The sequence below is a fragment of the Giraffa tippelskirchi genome, chromosome 1 (genome assembly GCF_054371585.1).
Source record: "Giraffa tippelskirchi isolate mGirTip1 chromosome 1, T2T-mGirTip1v1.2.pri, whole genome shotgun sequence".
NCBI lineage: Eukaryota > Metazoa > Chordata > Mammalia > Artiodactyla > Giraffidae > Giraffa > Giraffa tippelskirchi.
Window position 1 is genome coordinate 131,493,165 of NC_137275.1, and position 20,265 is coordinate 131,513,429.

The following is a 20,265-nucleotide window of genomic DNA, read 5'->3' on the forward strand; positions in this document are numbered from 1 at the left end:
AGGCAGCCATCAGAAGGATAATTATAAAGGACAGATGGGAAAAGTGTCAAATAATCATTCACAAATTTAAAAAGCACAGAAATGGAATTGTAAAGACTGGGTATTCATTTGGATGGAACTAGAAGAAAATGGAAAGGAAACCAGTGTTCTTTGTTGGAGGTTGTGAGATGGTGGAAGAATTTTTTCTTCCTTTTATTTCAATTTATGTTAAAATTGGTTGTGCAATGAAAAATAATCAAAGACTCAGAGGGACTCTCTCGTAAGGGGTAGCTGTAGTCAACCTTTACCATATGGGCAAGTTTCAGTCCAGTTTTCTGAGAGAGAAGGGGTCGCAGATCTGAAAGCTGGGGGCTGATGGGCAAGGTCGGGGGCCTCCCATGGCACCGGGACCACTTGCAGAGGGAGGGAGGGGCTGGTGGGAGCTGGGTGAGAGTGGCTTTAAGGGAAATTGCCTTCTTCACGGTGTTGCCTCTGACAGGCCTGAGCTAATGAGCATTAAATCAAGTAGTTGCACTGTTCCTCTTAGTCACTCGCAATCCCAATGTTAAAATCAGAATTAACAAAACTAGTGTTTTACTACTTCCGATGAGCTGTGGCATTTCTTTGAATTTCAGAGCATCAAGAGCACAGACTGACACTAAAATACCAGGCTTTCTGGTTTCCAACTGCCCTGTCTCAAATACTTGTCAGTCAATCTGGTCGAATATTGGACAAACACAATCAGATCCTGGCCTGTGATGACTTCTTAGGCAGACAATTCCTCTGGTTACTTGGGTTGTGATTGCGTCATGGATTCATTTCCCCAGAACCTTTACTTCTATTGACAACTCTTTTTAAAAAATATTTCTTTATTTGGCTGCGTAAGGTCTTATTTGCAGCAGGCGGAATCTTTCGTTGTGGCGCATGGACTTTCTAGTTGTGTCTCGGGCTTAGTTGCTCTTTGGCATATGGGATCTTAGTTCCCTGACCAGGGGTTGAACTCATGGCCCCTGAATTGCAAGGAGGATTCTTAACCACTGGACCTTTCCAGGGAAATCCCTTGATGACACTTTCACTAACTTTCCAGAGTAGTGGGGCAGTGAAGGGAACCACTGGACCAGGAGTCAGGAAGCGTGCCGTTAGGCAGATCATGAATATGCTCATGGCTTCAGTCTCTGTAAAATGGGGAAACTTTTTACCAAAGACTGCCTAGACTCAAAGTCAATGATGCAGGTCTTAAAAACTCAGTTTGGGCCATAGTAGAGAGTCTTCTGCTCAGAATGAAGTTGAAGACCCCTCTTCTAAACTTTGCCTAGTCTTTATACACCATGGAAAAAACAAATTTAGATCAAGCCCCACCCTGTAAGGAGATGTTGACACCCTGTTATGTGCAGAAGAGGTTAGCCAGGAGGTATGGAGGTTCAGAAGCTAGTCAAGAGACAGCTGATGAAAGAACTGCTGACTTTAACCAGAAACAGTGTTACATAGCCAGGATGTGATCACTGTCTTTGAGATTCTGAAGAGCTGTCTTGTGGAAAGAGTAAAATTCACTAGCTTTCTGTGACCTCAGAGGGCAGAATCGGTGGTTAGAGACTACAGGGAGGCAAATTTCAAGTCTGAACAGAATACAGAACATTCCAACACTTAGAACTAACTGAAAGTGGAGAGAATGGGTATGAGCAGAGGTTGGGCTTCTGATTTTCGTGGAGATTAAAGTGCTGAGTGGACACTTTAATTTTGTTGACTATTTTCATTTTTTTGTTTCTGGGTGTGCCACGTGGCATGCAGGATCTTAGTTCTCCGACCAGGAGTCGAACCCTGCCCCCTGCAGTGGTAGCACTGGACTGCCAGGGAAGTCTCAAGGGAGAATTTGAAGTGGGGCTCAATTGCCCCTCTAATGTTGTGAGCCTCTGAATATAATCTGAGATGACTTACATCCTCCAGGGTGGCCACCATAAATGCTGTGCACTGGCAGAAACATCAGCTCCAGCACCCACAAAACCACCTTCCTTCGTCCCAGCTTGAGGTTCAGGCAAGAGCTAGTGTATATGGATCCTCTCATCACTTGAACGAGCTGTACACCAGATTCCCCAGCTCTCTCCATCCCAAGATTTCCAAGGCAGAATTCCCTCTGTGCCTCCTTCGCCTCCACCTCCTACTCTGCCCCACCCCCACTACTAGTTTCCATTTTTCTGATGTGTAGATCAGAGAGGGAGACGAAGCTGTGCACAGTGCACAGCAAACAGACCAGCATTCCTAGACATCCCCGGCTTTGCTGTGTCCCTAAGTGCTCCCTGAGCCTGCAGGAGACACCGGATGCTAGATGATAATGACTCAGAGGCACTCCCCTCCCCTTCATATTGTGAACTAGCTGCTTACAATCAAGAAAAGAAAACCTCTTTTTCAAGAGAAAAGGGTGGGAGACCATTGAGGTGGTTGTTTGCCTGAGGACGAAAATGCACACGTGCTCATTCATTCAGTTGTGTCTGACTCTTTGCGACCCATCTGTCCATGGGGTTCTCCAAGCAAGAATACTGAGTGGGTTGCAATGCCCTCCTCTAGGGGATCTTCTCCACCCAGGGATCAAACCTAAGTCTCTTATGTCTCCTGCATTGGCAGATGGGTTCTTTACCACTAGAGCCATCTGGGAAGCCCCAGAGAAGAGAGGGAATGGATGTAAAAAGTATCTCCCCCAACCTAGAGGGAATGGGACCCCGAATTGAGGAGTGGGAATTACCAGCGCTGCCCAGAGCCTGGCTGAGTCTGCTGCTTGCATGGTCCCTTTAGGCAGTTCCAGAGTAGACTTGGAAGGCAGCATCTGGGTTCCAGAGCAAGCAAGCCATCTGGGTTGGAATCTTGTCTCCATGTCTTACTTGCTGTGCTGCCTGGGGCAACGGTAACAGCTTTAGCCCTAAAGGGGGGTAAATAAGGGTCCTTTGCTGCTGTTTAGTTGCTCAATGGAGTTTGACTCTTTGCAACCCCATGGACTGTATAGCCTGCCAGGCTCCTCTGTCCATGGGATTTCCCAGGCAAGAATACTGGAACGAATTGCCATTTCCTTCTCCAGGGGATAAGGGTACCTCCCTTCTAAAGTGGAGAGGATGACACACAATATTGGAGGGTAAGCCTCGTGGAACTGCTGATGTCTGATCCTTTCCGAAATACAAAAAAAGAGACAGAGAGAGACACCGGTTCCTACAGATCAACCTCATCCATAGATAAATGTGTGTGCGTCCGTGCATGCATGCTAAGTCGATTCAGTCCTGTCGGACTCTTTGTGATCCCATGGACTGTAGCCCGCCAGGCTCCTCTGTCCATGGAATTGCCCAGGCTAGAATACTGGTGTGGGTTGCCAGGCCCTTCTCCAGGGGCTCTTCCCAACTCAGGGATGGAACCTGCATCTCTTATGTCTCCTGCATTGGCAGGCGGGTTCTTTACCACTAGCGCCACCTGAGAAGCCCATAGATGAGTCCAGGGATTCCCAAACTCAACCGCATCTTAGAATTACCCTGGGCTCTTTTTAAAATTCCAAAGCCAGGGTCACCTCCCAGACCCATCCAATCACAATTTCTACAGGTGGGATCCCTGGCCAGGTGATTCTCACGGGCAGACGTGTTTGGGGACCACTGGCTGAACACCGTTTAGGGGATGTGTTAAGGCGCTCAGCCTTGTCCACCTCTGCTTTCCCTTCCTCTCATTGAGCGTCTCCTGCCTTCCAAGCCCGGGGCGGGGGTTGGGGGAGGATCTCCGCAGACGTCTCATCTCTCCCTCTCCTCCTTCGCGTCCATCTCCGCAGTGTCCAGGCCCCGGAGCTCCCCGGACGACCTGAAGGCGCTGACTCGGAACGTGAACCGGCTGAACGAGAGCTTCCGGGACTTGCAGCTGCGGCTGCTGCAGGCCCCGCTGCAGGGGGAGCTGAGCGAGCAGGTGTGGAAGGCGCACGACGCGCTGCAGAACCAGTCGGACTCGCTGCTGGCGCTGGCGGGCGCGGTGCAGCGCCTGGAGGGGGCGCTGTGGGGATTGCAGGCCCAGGCGGCGCAGAGCGAGCAGGCGGTGGTCCTGCTGCGGGAGCGCTCGGCCCAGCAGAGCGACGCGGCGCAGCTGGAGCTCTACCAGCTGCAGGTGGACAGCAACCGCAGCCAGCTGCTGCTGCGGCGCCACGCCGGCCTGCTGGACGGGCTGGCGCGCCGGGTGGGCGCCCTGAGCGACGAGCTGGCGGACGTGGGCGGCGCGCTGCGCGGCCTCAACCTCAGCCTTTCCTACGACGTGGCTCTTCAGGGCACGCGGCTGCGGGACCTGCGCGTGCTAGTGAGCAATGCCAGCGAGGACGCGCGCCGCCTGCGCCTGGCGCACCGGGGCTTGGAGCTGCAGCTCAAGCAGGAGCTGGCCGTGCTCAACGGTGTCACCGAGGACCTACGCCTCAAGGACTGGGAGCACTCCATCGCGCTGCGCAACATCTCCCTGGCCAAAGGTACTCCCCTTTTCCCCACCCACCGGGCCCTCGGGGACTGCGAGGGCCCCTCCCGCTCAGCGCTTCTTCCCACATGATGCACGTGCCTCCCCCAGGCCTGGGAATCCCGCTCCCTCCCCAAGCCCACACCTCCTTTATTAACTCTCGCCCTCAAAGACCCTGAAGTGTTCCATCCAAATGGATTATGCGCATTTCCAGGCCTGCACAGGATAAAGGTCCTCCTTGCCACCCCCTTCCTCCCCCCCAGGCAGCACACATTCAGTGTTCACACCCTGAGCCATGGGAATGGCCAAGGGTGGCTCCCCGGGCCCTGGGTGGTCAGAGCCTTGGATGTGCCAGCCGGAGCCTCCAAGAGTTTGGGGTTGGGGAGGAAAGCAGGGCTCAAACTGGGGATAGGGAGGTGCTCCCCTAGTGTCCTGGTGCTTCCATTGTGTTCGGTTGCATCCCAGACATCTACAAGGCCTGTGCTTGCCCAGCTTTAAGACCAAAGAAAGAGCTTGGAGTCAGCAACAGGAACATGGATGGTTTAATGGAAAGGGGAGCTGACAAGTCTGAAGCAAGGTTCTGGAGCGACTCCCCACTGTGTGTGGCAGATAGGTGGGATGTCCTAGCAGTGGTCTTTGCTCCTGGGGGAGGGGGAGATTGCCAGTTATAGCGGGATTTGATGTGGGGTGGGCTCATTGGTTACCAGGGAAACCAGCATATGGGCACGCCCCTCACCTCCCCTTTGATAAGCTATCACTAGCTAGGGCCCAAGGAGAGTATGTGGGAAGGTCAATGATGTGAGTAGGTGTGGGTGAAGCAGGCACTGGTCAGGTGGGGGATGGACAAAGAGCAAGAGAACAGCCATCTTGGGTGGCCTGACCATACACAGGTGGAGCTACAAAACGTGGGAGAATTCCAAATTTGAACCTGCCCTTCCAGGCTGTTATAAAGCCATAGTTCATCCAGGTAGAAGAACATATTTTATTTTCTTTAACAGTGTGTTAGCTTCATTTTTCACTCTTAAATATAATGGCAAAAATGTGCAGGCCTCCATTCGGCCTCTTGCTCCAGGTCCACAAACATTAGCATCTTTACAGCCAACCTCCCTCTCTTGCAAACCTGACTGACTGCACCCATACTCCCCTCTCCCCCATTCCTTCCCCTGCTGTCCACCCTGCACATCGTTGTCAGAGGCACAATTCATGAAATGTACTTTTCCTGCAGGACCCGCTGCTCAGAACCCACAATGACTGGCCCGGAGTCTGACAGGTTCACCAAAAGTCCTTAGGCTGACAGTGGACAGTGATAATACCACTTTGAACACCAGCTCTGTTGAGTACTGGGCCAAGTGTAACTCATAGAATGTCTTTTAAAAACAATCATGAGATTCAGGAAGCTGCTCACAGTGGCAGTCTGGAAGGTGATGGGCCAGGATTTGAACCCCAGCTTTTCTGATTGCAGAGATGATGTGCTTTCCACTGCATCCCTGTCCCCAGCCTGTCTTTCCTCCACCTGGTCCCCTGTACCAGGGTTCAGTCTGCAGGGGCCAGTCAAGCAATGTCAATGTGTAAAGTGACTTCTGTGTCAGGGAAATAGTAAGGGCCATGACAGGCCTGGTGCATTTTGGCCTTGGCATAGACAAGGTCTTCCCGTTTTTCTCCAGAGAAACCAGAAACGTGGAATGTTCTCGAAATTTTTAATTGTTTAACTCTGTGGGCCAAATACAACTTATCTGTGGTTCCTACATGGTCCACAGACAGCCAGCTTGCACCCTCTGCCCTGTGTGAAGCATCCAGTCCAGTGGGACATGTCTTGTCCCTGCCCTGGAGACACACCCCTCCTTGCCCACTCCCTTGGCTTTCCTCCAGCCATTCCTCCCACTGCAAAGCCCCCTTCTTCCTCCTCATCCAGACCCCACTGCTCTTTCCCATCTCACTGAGACCCACCTCCTCCAGGAGCCTCCTGGCCTCTCTAGGTCACTGAAATCTCCCTCCTCTGAGATTCTGTATTGATCAGAGCAGAAAGTAGCCATGATGGAGACTTCTACTTGCATAATACTTTTCAAGTCTGGTTTATAATAATAAAACATCATTTGGTTTTAAAGTGGGTCCCCATCACCAGCTGTGAGCTTGATTGAAGGCAGGATTCACTGGAGAGCCAATAGGATTTCTGCAGAGAAGCAGCTGAGGCTCCTGGCTTACTCCAGGCCACACAATTAGAAATGATCCAAGCCAGGGCTTTTGTTTTCAACAGTTTTAGTAAGGTATAATTTACATGGCGTTCCTAGTGGCTCGCTCAGATGGTAGAGAATCTGCCTGCAATGCAGGAGACCTGGGTTTGAGCCCTAGGTTGGGAAGATCCCCTGGAGAAGGAAATGGCAACCCACTTCAGTATGCTTGCCCGGAGAATCCCATGGACAAAGGAGCCTGGCAGGTTGTAGTCTGTGGGGTCACAAGGAGTCAGACACCACTGAGTGACTAACACACACAATTTGCATGTCCGCAGATTCACCCACTTAAGTGTGTAATTCAATGGCCAGGGTTTTCAACCCAACGCCAGTGCTCCATCTGTTACGTTCAGTCCACCCTCATCTGTCCACCCCTGTGTCCCCCAGCATGTAACTGTGTGACCCATGTGACTGGCACTTGAGGAATGTTTGTGGAGCAACTGTTCCGTCTTGAGCCCATGTCGTCAGAGCATTGGTTTTCTTTTCTTGGGTGACTTTGGGTTTCATGTTTCAGAAATCGAAGAACAGGAGGCAGTGTGTCTTCCAAATCCACACACCTGGGGTCTCAGCTTTCCGTTTCCTTGACCTCCCCAGTCTGCATGCTAAGTTGTTTCAGTTGTGTCCAACTCTTTGCGACCCCATGGACTGTATGTAGCCCGCCAGGCTCCTGTGTCCATGGGATTCTCCAGGCAAGAATACTGGAGTGCGTTACCATGTCCTCCTCCAGGGATTTTCCCGACCTAGGGATCCAACCCACATTGGGTTATGCCTCCTGCATTGGCAGGCAGGTTCTTTACCACTAGCTCCACCTGGGAAGCACCCCAGTCTGGTCAGTATTTAGTAACAGCAGTGACACTGACACTGAATCATAACCTATAGTGAACCTACAGTTGAACAGACATTTTGTCAACATTAATTCTCTAAATGGACATTAACGACTTCTAATCCTCACATCCTGCAAAAAAGGTGTTATTGAACCCATTTGATCTTTTTTTTTTTTTTTTTGGCCATGCCATGTGGCATGTGAGATCTTAGTTCCCCAAACAGGGATTGAGCCTGAGCCCCCTGCAGTGGAAGCGCAGAGTCCTAACCACTAGACTGCCAGGGAAGTCCCTGAACCCATTTTATAGTTGAGAAACTAATAAATTTCCCAATGTTTATTACAATTGGCAAGTGACAAAGTGACAAAGCCAAGGTTCAGAATGGGTCTTTCTGGCTCAAAAAGCATGTTTTTGTCACTAACTGTGGTACTTTCCAGGGTGGAGAGAGACTGGCTAGGAGCCATGAAGACAGAAGAGAGAGTAGAGTGGTCCCTCAGGTCTATCCCTATATTTGGGAGGTAGTCACTCCTGTTTGGGCTTTCCTGTGGCTCAGATGGTAAAGATTCTGCCTCCAATGCAGGAGACCCAGGTTCTATCCCTGGGTCAGGAAGATCCCCTGAAGAAGGGAATGGCAATCCACTCCTCCTCCACTCCTCCAGGACAGAGGAGCCTGGCAGGCTACAGTCCATGGGGTCCCAAAGAGTCAGACACGCCTGAGCAACTAACACTTTCAGGGGAACACTTTCCCACCAGGCACTCCCCCTTCCTTCCTCTTCCGGTCCACAGATGATGTCACCATGCTTCTTGCTGGTGCAGCCTCCTTGGCCTTACCGAGCGTTTCACATCCTTAGTTTCTGAGTCCACTCTCCTTTTGGCTCAAGCTAAAATGGCTCCAGATCACCCATTTGCCACAGTTCTTCTGGTGGAATCCTCCAAGCGGTCTTTCTTTGGTTCTGAAACTAAGTTCTATACTTGCTTCCCTTGTATCAAAGTTTCATGTCAGTTCTTCCCAGGACTGCCTTCCAGTCTTCAAGCTTTGCATTTTTTTATTAGTATTTATTTATTTACTTTTGGCTGTGCTGAGTCTCCGTTGCTGCACCCGGGCTTTGTCTAGTTGCAGTGCACGGACTTCTCATTGTGGTGACTCCTCTTGTTGCGGAGCCTGGGCTCTAGAGCACAGGCTCAGTAGTTGCAGCACGAGGGCTTAGTTGCCCCGTGGCATGTAGACTCTTCCTGGACCAGGGATCAAATCCCCTGAATTGGTAGGAGGATTCTTTACCACTGACCCACCAGGGACATCCCAGGCTTTGCATTCTTGATGGGCTGCTGGCTCTTCAGAGATGAGCACCATTCGGCCCCTGCCCCTCCCAGGACCACCACTCCCTGTCCCTCCTCCCTCTCTCATGGTTGCTGGGGTCCCAAATGGTGTGATTAAAGAGAGTTCTCTTTGGCAGAGGGGAATATAATTACCATATAACTTCAACAACACAAAACTCTATGCTGGCTTTTGGATAAGGGATTTTTAGCAGAGAAGCTTTGCTGAATTTGTTTATTGTGGTCTGAGTGGCTTTTCTTTACTTGTTTTGTTCAGTTCCACTCAGTCTTTAAACACGCACACAACACACACCCTCCCATTCTGCCTTTTCCTGGCTCAGAATCCACAAATGCTCTACTGTGTATATTTTTATATATATGAACTTGTTTATGTTATTCTTGAGCGTGACCCCAAACGGTTGCATTCTCTCACTTTGTTATACAGTTTTCTACGGGTTTTGCCTCTGGCTTGTCTTTTGTGTACATTTACAGTGGTGCTTTCTGTTTCCTGCTTTACGTTCTCAGCACTGATCAGGTCTGTTGAAATCTCTCTGTGGCGCTGAAAGAAGCAGAGAACCTAGATGATCAGGCAGGCGAGGCATTCCAGGAGGAGGAAAGTTAACCAGAGAGGGGAGGCACCCCAGGAGGGGCAGTGTGTGAGCAGAGGCCTGACGGCAAGACTATGCAACCATGTGTTCCAGTCGCAGCAGGCTCTGTTTGCTACATGGATGTTCATAGACTCCCAGAAGGTTAGAGTGACAAATGGGTGCTGAAATCAACTAGCCCATCTCTTGTTCTTCTTTTGTAGTTAAGGCTCTGGAGGCTCAGAGCAGAGAAATGACCTGCTGACATCAAATCCCCAGCCAGTGGCCCTGCTGGGCTAGAAGATTCATCTCGCAATTCATGAAAGCGAGTTGGCAAAGCATACTTATCCGTAGGCTGCTTTTTCAAGGAGAAAAATACACCATCTAGTAGAGAGTCCAATTCAACAAATGTTCATATGTGGGGACTGTCTCCCCTTCCCCCCACAGCGGGTGGCTGGGGCCTCTGTTGTTTGACCTTCCACATCCAGCTCTGCTGGGAGGGGAATGGAGTAGATAATATTTGAATGAGCTTTCTTTTTTTTTTTTAGGTATTTATTTATTTTTGGCTACCCTGGGTCTTCTGCAGGCTCTTCGTTTCTGTGTGCAGTCTCTCTCTAGTTGCAGTGGGTGGGTTTCTCATGTGGCTTCTCTTGTTTGGAGCACAGGTTCTAGGGTGCAGGGGCTTCAGTAGTTGTGACACGTGGGCTTAGTTGCCCTGTGGCATGTGGGATCTTTGTTCCCCGGCCAGGGATTGAATCCATGTCCCCTGCATTGGCAGGCGGGTTCTTAACCACTGGACCATGAGGGAAGTCCCTTGAATGAGCTTTAAGCTTCTCTGCGTTTGTACTGTCACTGTCTCATCTCTGTTTCATTGGAACAGGTCAGAGCAGAGGTGAGGTGAGGCTCTCCTGGGACAGGAGGGGAATGCATGCTGTGGAAGTCATTAGTTGCACCCAGTGTTGCCCACCAACCCTTTGCCTGAGGCTCTGGGGAAAACTGGCTTTGCAGGCTGGCCACAGCCTGGTGCATACACTCGGGGCCCCAGAGAGGACACATGAAATGAGGCTCGAGAGCTCAGTGTAAATGTCAGTGTAAACGTCAGCGATGAGAATCCGGAGCCCCAGTGACATCAGGAAAGTGGAAGCAGAACCCTAGTTGCGGGACCCCACCTCCAGGAGCCGCCCTGGGATTAGCATAGTTCTGCTGCAAGTGTTTACATTATAGTCTTGGGTCGCTGTTTCGCTGGCTTCAGGCCTGCCGCCTCAGCTATCAATGAACATTTGTTCTTGGCAGGTCATTGTCTAGATTCCAGCACCCACGGGTCCCCCCCCGCCCCATCTCTCAATCCAGGATCCGGGAAGGGAGAATGAATTGCCTTTCCCTTCCCGTTGGCTGATCCCCAGAAGAATCCTGGTGCTTCTGCCCAACGTGCATGTGTGCTCAGTCGCTCGGTCGTGTCCGACTCTTCGCGACCCCATGGACTGTAGCCTGACAGTCTTCTCTGTCCATGGGGATTCTCTAGGCAAGAATACTCGAGTGGGTAGCCATGCCCTCCTCCAAGGGATCTTCTCGACCCACCAGGTCTCCCACATTGCAGGCAGATTCTTTACCATCTGTGCCACCAGGGAAGGCCTTCCCCCTAGTCCCCAAATCCTTTGTTCTGAGCTGGAGATGCTTCCAGCCGGAGCGGTTCAGGGCAGTCGGGTGAGTGCAGAACTGCGCTGGGCAGTGGGCTAGACCGGTGGACAGGCAGGGACCTAGGCATGGGACTGCTCTGCTCCGACTTCCCTTGCCCTCCGTGGCAGGAGCTGGGAGAAGAATGTTGACACCAGGCCAGAAGCACAGTGAGGGGCTCTGGTCTGTTCCTGTGATTGAGGAGAAGTGGACTCTGCTCCTCTTGTCCCAGCTTACCTCTGTTCCGAGCTGCTCCAATGATAGAAAAGATGAGACGGCGATGATGTAGATGGTGAGAATCTTAAAACTCATCTGAATATTACTCAAAAAGAATGAAATAATGCATTTGCAGGAACATGAATGGGCCTAGAGATGACCATACTAAGTGAAGTAAATCAGACAGAGAAAGACACATATCGTATGATGTCACTTACATGTGGAATCTGAAGTACGATACAGATCAACATATCTATGAAACAGAAACAGACTCGGAGATACAGAGGACAGACACTTGTGGTTGCCTTGGGGGGGGGGGAGGCAGGGAGGGATGGATTGGGAGTTTGGGATTAGCAGATGCAAAGTATTAGATATAGAATGGATAAACAACATGGTCCTCGATATAGCACAGGAACTGTATTCAGTATCCTGTGGTAAACCATAAGGGAAAATATGAAATATATATCAGTTCAGTTCAGTCACTAAGTTGTGTCCGACTCTTTGTGACCCCATGAACTGCAGCATGTCAGGCTTCCCTGTCCTTCACTGTCTTCTAGAGTTTGCTTAAACTCATGTCCATTGAGTCAGTGATGCCATCCAACCATCTCATCCTCTGTGTCCCCTTCTCCTCCTGCCTTCAGTCTTTCCCAGCATCAAGGTCTTTTCCAATGAGTCAGTTCTTTGCATCAGGTGGCCAGACTGTTGGAGTTTCAACTTCAGCATCCATCCTTCCAGTGAATATTCAGGACTGATTTCCCTTAGGATGGACTGGTTGGATCTCCCTGCTGTCCACGGGACTCTCAAGAGTCTTCTCCAACACCACAGTTCAAAAGCATCAATTCTTCATTGCTTAGCCTTCTTTACAGTCCAAGTCTCGGGATCTGACTACTCGGGACCTGACTTGATGTCATTTTCTCAGGAAGCCAGGCTGGCAATCAGGAGCTTGCTTGGACTCCTCCCTTTCCTCTGCTCCTCCCCCTTCACGGCTCTCATCCAGGTGATTCCGAGGCATGTCTCTCCCTCACTCCTCACTGCCTCCCTCATCGGGGTCCTCCCAGCCTCACTTCCTGGCTCCAGCTTCTCTCTCTGACCCACTGTTGCTGTCTGATTGATCTCATGAATGCTCAGCCTTCTTTACAGTCCAACTCTCACATCCATACATGACTACTGGAAAAACCATAGCTTTGACTAGACAGACTTTGTTGGTATATTGTAAATATAAAAATATTATATATATATAATTGAGTCACTTTGCTATATAGAAGAAACTAGCACAGCATTGTAAATTAACTATACTACAATAAAATTAAAAACAATGCTCATGCAGGGACCACTGAGAGGGCTGTGGTCCATATAACAGCTTCCATGACTCCCCAGAAGTCATTCCTTGAATCTCACCCATGTGCTGGATGCTGTGTGAGGCCCAGGGCCATGGAGAGTGGGGCTGTAGCCCCACAGGTAGGCCTGTCCTCCTTGGGGACCACAGTCTGAGAGGAGTGACAGTGACAGGCACATGGGTATAGGGTGGCCTGTCCAGACTCGGAGGCTTCCCTGGGGAATCTGTGCACAGTGATGCTTGAGGCTCCTCCCAGCTCTGAAATGTGGGGGTTCCTCCCTGGTGTCCTCAGATCAGAGGGGTGAGTGTGAAGGTGAGCTTCAGAGCTGAGAGCGACGGGCCTCTTAGAAGGGAAAAGGACTTGGCTAGTATTTGGGGACACCATGAGGATAAAGCTTTGGCTGAAGTGGAAGAGAGTCTGTATCGAGAAGCATCAGACTGTGAGTTTGCAGAGGAAGGGGTCAGTTTGGGAATGATTTGCAGGATTCTCCATCAGAGAGGGCTGCTCATCGTAGCATGAGGGGCTTCCGAAGGCTCTGAGTTCACCTGATTCTGATGGGATCAATCAGACAGCAACAGTGGGTCGGAGAGAGAAGTTGGAGCCAGGAAGGGAGGCTGGGAGGACCCCGATGAGGGAGGCAGTGAGGAGTGAGGGAGAGACATGCCTCGGGAATCACCTGGATGAGAGCCGTGAAGGGGGCGGAGCAGTGGAAAGGGAGGAGTCCAAGCAGGCTCCTGATTGTCAGCCTGGTTTCCTGAGAAAATGACATCAAGTAGTCATTTTGATGATCTGTCTGAGTAGTCAGATCCCAAGTTAGGTTTTCAGTAGTCATGTATGGATGTGAGACTTGGAAGTAAAGAAGGCTGAGTGTCGAAGAATTCATGCTTTTGAACTGTGGTGCTGGAGAAGACTCTTGAGAGTCCATTGGACAGCAGGGAGATCAAATCAGTCCATCCTAAAGGAAATCAGTCCTGAATATTCATTGGAAGGACTGATGCTGAAACTGAAGCTCCTCTACTTTGGTCACCTGATGCAAAGAGCTGACTCATTGGAGGAGACCTTGATGCTGGGAAGGATTGAGGGCAGGAGGAGAAGGAGGTAACAGGATGAGATGGTTGGATGGCATCACCGACTCAATAGACATGAACTTGGGGAAACTCTGGGAGCTGGTGAGGGACAGGGAGGCCTGGTGTGCTGCAGTCCATGGGGTCGCAAAGAGTCAGACATGACTTAGCGACTGAACAAGAACAAATAGATCCCAAGAATGCATCACCAGCAGTCAGCGCTGACTTGAAGAAGTACTTGGTCCTCAGAGCTCCAGACAGCCTGGCCCCTTGAGACCCAGACTGGCCACATTCCAGGCTCCTCTGAGTCAGCCTGGCTAGTACCACCCAAGGACACGATTAAGCCCTGGAAATCAGCACCTGCCTTTACTAACCACCCTGGCTTCTTCCCAGTTAATCTCTAGTAAAGGTCTACCCTTTAGACCTTTAGACACTCTAACCTTTAGACACTAACCACTTGTCATTGTTGTTTAGTCTCTCAGTCATGTCTGGCTCTTCACGACTTCATGGAGTATAGCCCACCAGGCTCCTCTGTCCATGAGATTCCCCAAGCAAGAATACTGGAGTGGATTGCCGTTTCCTTCTCCAGGGGATCTTTGCAACCCAGACTTTGGCAGGTAGATTCTCTACCACTGAGCCTCCAGGGAAGCCCACACTAAGCACTTAGTTGTATCTTAAAAACTCTATCCACGTGTAGGATATTTTTAGAATCTGGCTCTTATTGAACTGGCGGGGGGTGGGGGGGGTTCAGATGTGGCTGTTCTAATAGCCATCCTCAGTAATCTCAGCATAGTTCTGATGAAGCATTTTGAAGAGTGGGGTACAGATGGTCAGGGATGGTCTTGCCACTCACAGGTTCTCAAGCCCATTTATATCCACCATGTCATTGAGTTCCCTTACTCCTCACTGCAAACACCCGAGGAAGGAATTTCTACTTAGATTTTACAGACCCAGAATTTGAACCCAAGATCTCCATCCTCAAACCCCACCTTCTAAGTGATCTCTGCACCCTTGATGCCTCTCCATCAGAGTTAGTCCATGTTTTTGCATCCTGTTTTTGCCAGAACTACTGCTGGGAAGGTCCATGTGTTGGGTCACACCCACCTTAGAGCAAATAGAAGAAATGGAGGACATGGTCCATAGCATCGTTGACCTGCTTGATCCCAGGGTGCTGAGTTTCCCATGGGAGGGCAGGAAGGAGCAGGGAAGAGTGAAAAGGGGTGGGGTGGTCTGGGGGCAGAGGAGGGTGACAGCCCAGTGACAACCCGTGATGGGCAGAGATTCAGGAACTGCTTGTCAGCAACCTTTGCTGCAGCCTTGACCTGGTCAGGGGATTGCTGGCGTGGGCATTGTAATGCTCACTTGCTTCTTTCCCCTCTCTTTCTCTGCTGTATAATCTTAGGGGTGTTCCCAACAGGGGTGGTGTCTCAGTCCTATTGTCTGAAAGCTGAGGGCCACATGGCTAGTCTTAGTTTGTTTTTCTTCCTAGAAAAGAGAAGTGAAAGTTGCTCAGTCGTGTCCGACTCTTTGCGACCCCAAGGACTGTACAGCCCATGGGTTTCTCCAGGCCAGAATACTGGAGTAGGTAGCAGTAGTAGCCATTCCCTTCTCCAGGGTATCTTCCCAGCCCAGGGATCAAACTCAGGTCTCCTGCATTGCAGGCGGATTCTTTACCAGTTGAGCCACCAGAGAAGCCCTAGTGAAAAGAGGAAGATGATTACAAACCGCGGTCCTCCTCACATGATCCATGTAACTCAGAAATCCTTGTTTAATGATTTGTGCACTCTTCAATTGTTGATTCCTTTTTTCCCTTGTTCTCATGCCATTGAATTCTTAAATCGCTGTCAACTTTGGTTAGGGTCTAAGGACAGTGCCAACTTTGGGAATGTATCAGTACATCTTGATCTTGGCCGCCTGGCTGTTTTTTGTGTCTTAACACCCTCTGATCTCATATACTCATTCATTTAGCAAATATTTATTGTGCAAGCATGACTGCTAGGGGGCGAGTATACATGTTTTGGTTTCCTAGGGCTGCATAACAGAGCACTACAACCTGGGTGGCTTATTGTTTTTAGTTACTCAGTTGTGTCCAACTCTTTGCGACCCCATGGACTGTAGCCCACCAGGCTCCTCTGTCCATGGGATTTCCCAGGCAAGAATACTGGAGTGGGTTGCCATTTCTTCCTCCAGGGGATCTTCTTGATCCAGAGATCCAACCCAAGTCTCCTGCATTAGCAGGAGGATTCTTTACCACTGAGCCACCAGAGAAGCCCTTGGGTGACTTGAAACAACAGAAATCGATTCTCTCACTGTTCTGCAGGCTGGAAGTCTGAGATCCAGGTGTGCACAGGCCATCCTCCCTCTAAAAGCTCTGGGGGAGGATCTTTCTTGGCCTCTTTCTGACTTCTGATGTTGCTGGCTATCTGTGGTGTTCCTTGGCCTGTAGACGCATCATTCCAACCTCGGCCTCCATGGTCACCTGGCCTTCTGCCCGTGTGTCTGTCTGTCAGGACACCAGAAATTGGGTTAGGACCCACCCTACTCCAGTCTGACCTCATCTTAACTAATTACAGCAGCCAAGACTCAGTTTTCAAAGAAAGTCGTCTTCTGAGGTCCCAGGTGGACATGAAATTGGCAGAGACAGTTTGACCCAGCCCAGTACAGTTTGGGCATTTTCCTGGTCCTTTTTTTTGTCTCACTGAGCAGCCAGAATGGAGAGTTTAGAATCTGGGTCTTCACAGCCAGTACAGGGATGCCAAGGGTGTGGTCCTATCTCAGGGAGCTGGCCATTTTGTTAGGAAAAAGAGAACATGCACACTTGTGACTACAGGACAAGGCAGTGTGAGATAAGCATCAAATAGTACCAAGGACATGTGTTCAAACAGGCCATGCCCACATGTGGCAGGAATGATGGATCAGAGAAGGCTTGGCCAAGAGAGTGGCAATGAGCAGCCTTGGTAGGGCAGGTAGTGATAGGAGACTGATGGGGAGGGCCCCCTGGCTTGCCAGCCTGGGAATAGCAGGCTGCAGGGCGTGAAGGGTCAGGTCTCTTCTGGGAATGGTGTGACATCTAGCATGATGAGCGAGGCAGGGTGGACAGGGCCAGACAGCCCTGAGCTGATCCACAGCTCCCTCACTCACTAGCTGGCTGTGTGGTCTTGACACCCAGCATGTGTGGACTGACTTGGATCACACAGGCTGGAATCCCTGCCATGCTGGAGCCTCACCGTGGAAGGAGGCCCTGCTAAGGAGCATTTAGAAATGCCTTCTTCCATCCAGGTGCTCAAGCTAGAAATCTGAACCTGATCCTAGCTGCATCCTCTGCTTTCACCTACATTTAGCCAAGGTCTGTCTCTTCTACTTCTTAACAGCCACTGACATCCCTCCTCATAGCTACTTCCCTAATTCAGGGCTCCCCCACCTCTCAGCTGGGTGCAGCCTCCTCCTTGGCCTCCCTCCTCTATTTCCCCCTGCTCCCATCCCTTTACCAACACCGCAGCCCGAGCACTCTTCCTTGTGTGCAGATCTGGCCTCACTTGTGTTTCAGGTCCCTCCTGTGGCTTCTGGTGCCCTCGGGGTCAACACTTGCACCAGGCCTCAGAGACCCTCCACTTTCTCACCCTTCTTACCCCATCATGTGTCCCCCTGGCTTCCAATCCTACCAACCCTCACAGATCTTTAAGTTCTTATGGAGATTGTTCTCTCTGCCTGGAACTTTCCCCTTTCACTGTGTCTTAGATAGTTAAGGCTATTATAACAATACCACGGGCTTCCCTGGTGGTTCAGTGATAAAGAATCCACCTGCCAATGCAGGAGACTTGGGTTTGGTCTCTGGGTTGGGAAAATCCCCTGGAGAAGGAAACGGCAACCCACTCCAGTATTCTTGCCTGGGAAATCCCATGGACAGAGAATCCTGGCGGGCTGTAGTCCATAGGATCAGAAAGAGTCAGAACTTAGCGACTAAACAACAATACCACAGACTGGGTGGGCGGCTTAAAAGGCAGAGATTTCTTTCTCACAGTTCTGGAGGCTGGGAGTCTGAGACCAGGATTGGTTTCAGGTGCAAGCCTTCATCCTGGCAATGGCTGCCTTCTTGCCAGGTCCTCCCATAGCAGAGAAAGCATGCTTGCCAGTGCCAGTGTCAGGAAGGGAGGGAGAGAGACTGCTCTCAGAGGTCTCTTCTTATAAGGGCACTAATCCCATTATGGGAGCCCCACCCTCATGACCTCATCTAACCTTAATCACCTCCCAAAAGGCCCCAACTCCAAATACCATCACATAGGAGGGTAGGGCTTCAACACATACATTTGATATTGGGATGAGGGAGCCACAGTCATTCAGTCCATAACACACTCCCACTCCTCCCTTTACTTAGCCACTTCTGTTCCTCCTTGCAATTTCACTGTGCATGTTACTTCTTTCAGGAAGGTTTCCCTGAATTCTGCCCACGCCACCCCCCCAACACACACACACAAAGGTGGACTAAGTAGAGCCCTATGTGCCTCCAAAGCATATTTTTGACTCTTCCTTTCTGTAGCAGTGAGGGTTTTTTTTCTTTTTAATATTTATTTACTTGGCTGCATTGGGTCTTAGTTGCAGCACACAGAATCTTTCACTGTGGCCTTTGGGCTCAGTAGTTGTGGCCTGAGGGCTTAGCTGCTCTGCATCAGGTGGAACCTTAGTTTCCTGACCAGGAATCAAACCCTTGTGGCTGCATTGCAAGACAGATTCTTAACAGCTGACCCACCAGGGAAGTCCCTCAGAGGGAGTTTTTGTTTCCTCTGCAGGCGACATGCTCCAGAAAGCCGTCCTCTAACCTTAGTGCTGTTTGTCACCCTTTCAGGACCACCAGGCCCCAAAGGTGATCCAGGGGATGCAGGGAAAGAAGGCGAGCCTGGAATCCCTGGACTACCTGGACTTCGAGGTAATGGGGGCGCTGGGAGGGACCTGGACATACCAGGAAGGAAAGAGGCTCCCCCATCCATCCCTGACTTTCTGTCTTATCGTTGGTGTCAGTGATGAGGCTCTCAGGACAGTCCCCAATTGACTCAGCTTCAGACACCCTGTTCTGTTAAAAGACTAAGAGGTTGTTGGTGTAAAACTGTGTATTTTAATCTCTCAGTTGTGTCTGACTCTTTGTGACCCTGTGGACTGTAGCTGTCAAGCTCCTCTGTCCATAGCATTTCCCAGGTAAGAATACTGAAGTGGGTTGCCATGCCCTCCTCCAGGAGCTCTTTCCCACCCGGGGATCGAACCCAGGTCTCCCACATTGCAAGCGGATTCTTTACCATCTGAGTCACCAGGGAAGCCCTGTTGTTAATATAAGTGAGTTAAAAAAAATAAAAGTTCTTTCTGATTTGGAAAGCTTAAAACATTTTTTAAGTAGTGTAACACTAGGGTGGAGCAAGTCCTTTTCCATAGAAAGTGCCAGGATCTGAAGGAAAAGAGTGCACAGGAGTCTTACAGCTCCCTGAAGCCCCTCCCCATCCCAGGAGTCAGGGCCCCTGAGACCAGGATCATCAGAAGGAATCGAGGGTGTCCTCTGATCCAGAGCAACCCTTCAAATATGCCACACCCCCTCGGCATTTCCTGAGTCCCCGGCACTTGACCCCTTGCCTCCTGCAGAAACCACCCCAGTCAGTAGATACCTGTCCTCTCCTGCCCTTTGCTACATGCCCTAGTGACAGCCTGGAAGGTCCAGTAGCTGACAGGGAGGGTACTTTGGGACCTTCCAGAAAGAGTGTGTTCTCCTTAGATGCCTTATCTCAGGAGTTCCTGTTCCATTGCCTTATCAAACTATGCATCCCAGCCTGTCAATTCCGGAGCCTCTGCTGTGAGCAGCATTTTTCTAGGGGAGTGTAGAGTGTTCTTGGGGCTTCCCAGGTGGCTCAGTGGGTAAAGAGTCTGCCTGGGATGCAGGAGACAAAGGAGACATGGGTTCGATTCCTGGATCGGGAAGAACCCCTGGAGGAGGGCACAGCAACCCACTCCAGTATTCTTGCCTGGAGAATCCCATGGATAAGAGGAGTCTGAAAGGCTATATAGTCCATAGGTCGAAAAGAGTTGAACATAACTGAAATGACTGAGCATGCATGCACTTAGGGTCTTCTAAATCAGCAGTCCCCAACCTTCTCAGCACCAGGGACCAATTTCATGGAAGACAATTTTTCCATGAACGGTGAGGTGGGAGATAGTTTTGGGATGAGTCAAGTGCTTTAAATTTACTGTGCCCTTTAATTCTATTATTATTACTTCAGCTCCACCTCAGATCATCAGGCATTAGATCCTGGAGGTTGGGGACCCCTGTTCTAAGTGATGAAAGGAAAGGGGAGGCTTATCAGGGGAGAGGTATCTGCTTATTTATGTCAAGAATTACACCTCCAAACCCTCTCCTTCCTAAATCTCTAAGGAGGCTGCAAACAGGAGAGGAGGCAGAGGCTGGTGGAGGCAGAGCTCACAGCCTCACCTTCTCTCCTGGCCTCCGCCTCTCAGCGCAACTCCCTAAACTCAGAAGTTAAGGATGCCGAAGGGGTTCCAGAGCTGTGGAACCTCTTTTTCTTTCTCAGTCAATGATGGGATGGGGGACCCCTGGG

General features: G+C 50.4%; 1 protein-coding gene across 3 annotated transcripts in view; it reads left to right on the forward strand.

Annotated features, from left to right (window-relative positions):
* SCARA5 (scavenger receptor class A member 5) overlaps window positions 1–20,265 on the forward strand; it is a 151,031-nt gene that overhangs the window by 75,797 nt on the left and 54,969 nt on the right. For all 3 annotated transcript variants that reach the window (XM_081497071.1, XM_081497061.1, XM_081497064.1), the window contains exons 4-5: window positions 3,776–4,450; window positions 18,516–18,596. In XM_081497071.1, the coding sequence (XP_081353197.1) occupies window positions 3,776–4,450; window positions 18,516–18,596 (756 nt within the window). The remainder of the gene's footprint in view (window positions 1–3,775; window positions 4,451–18,515; window positions 18,597–20,265) is intronic.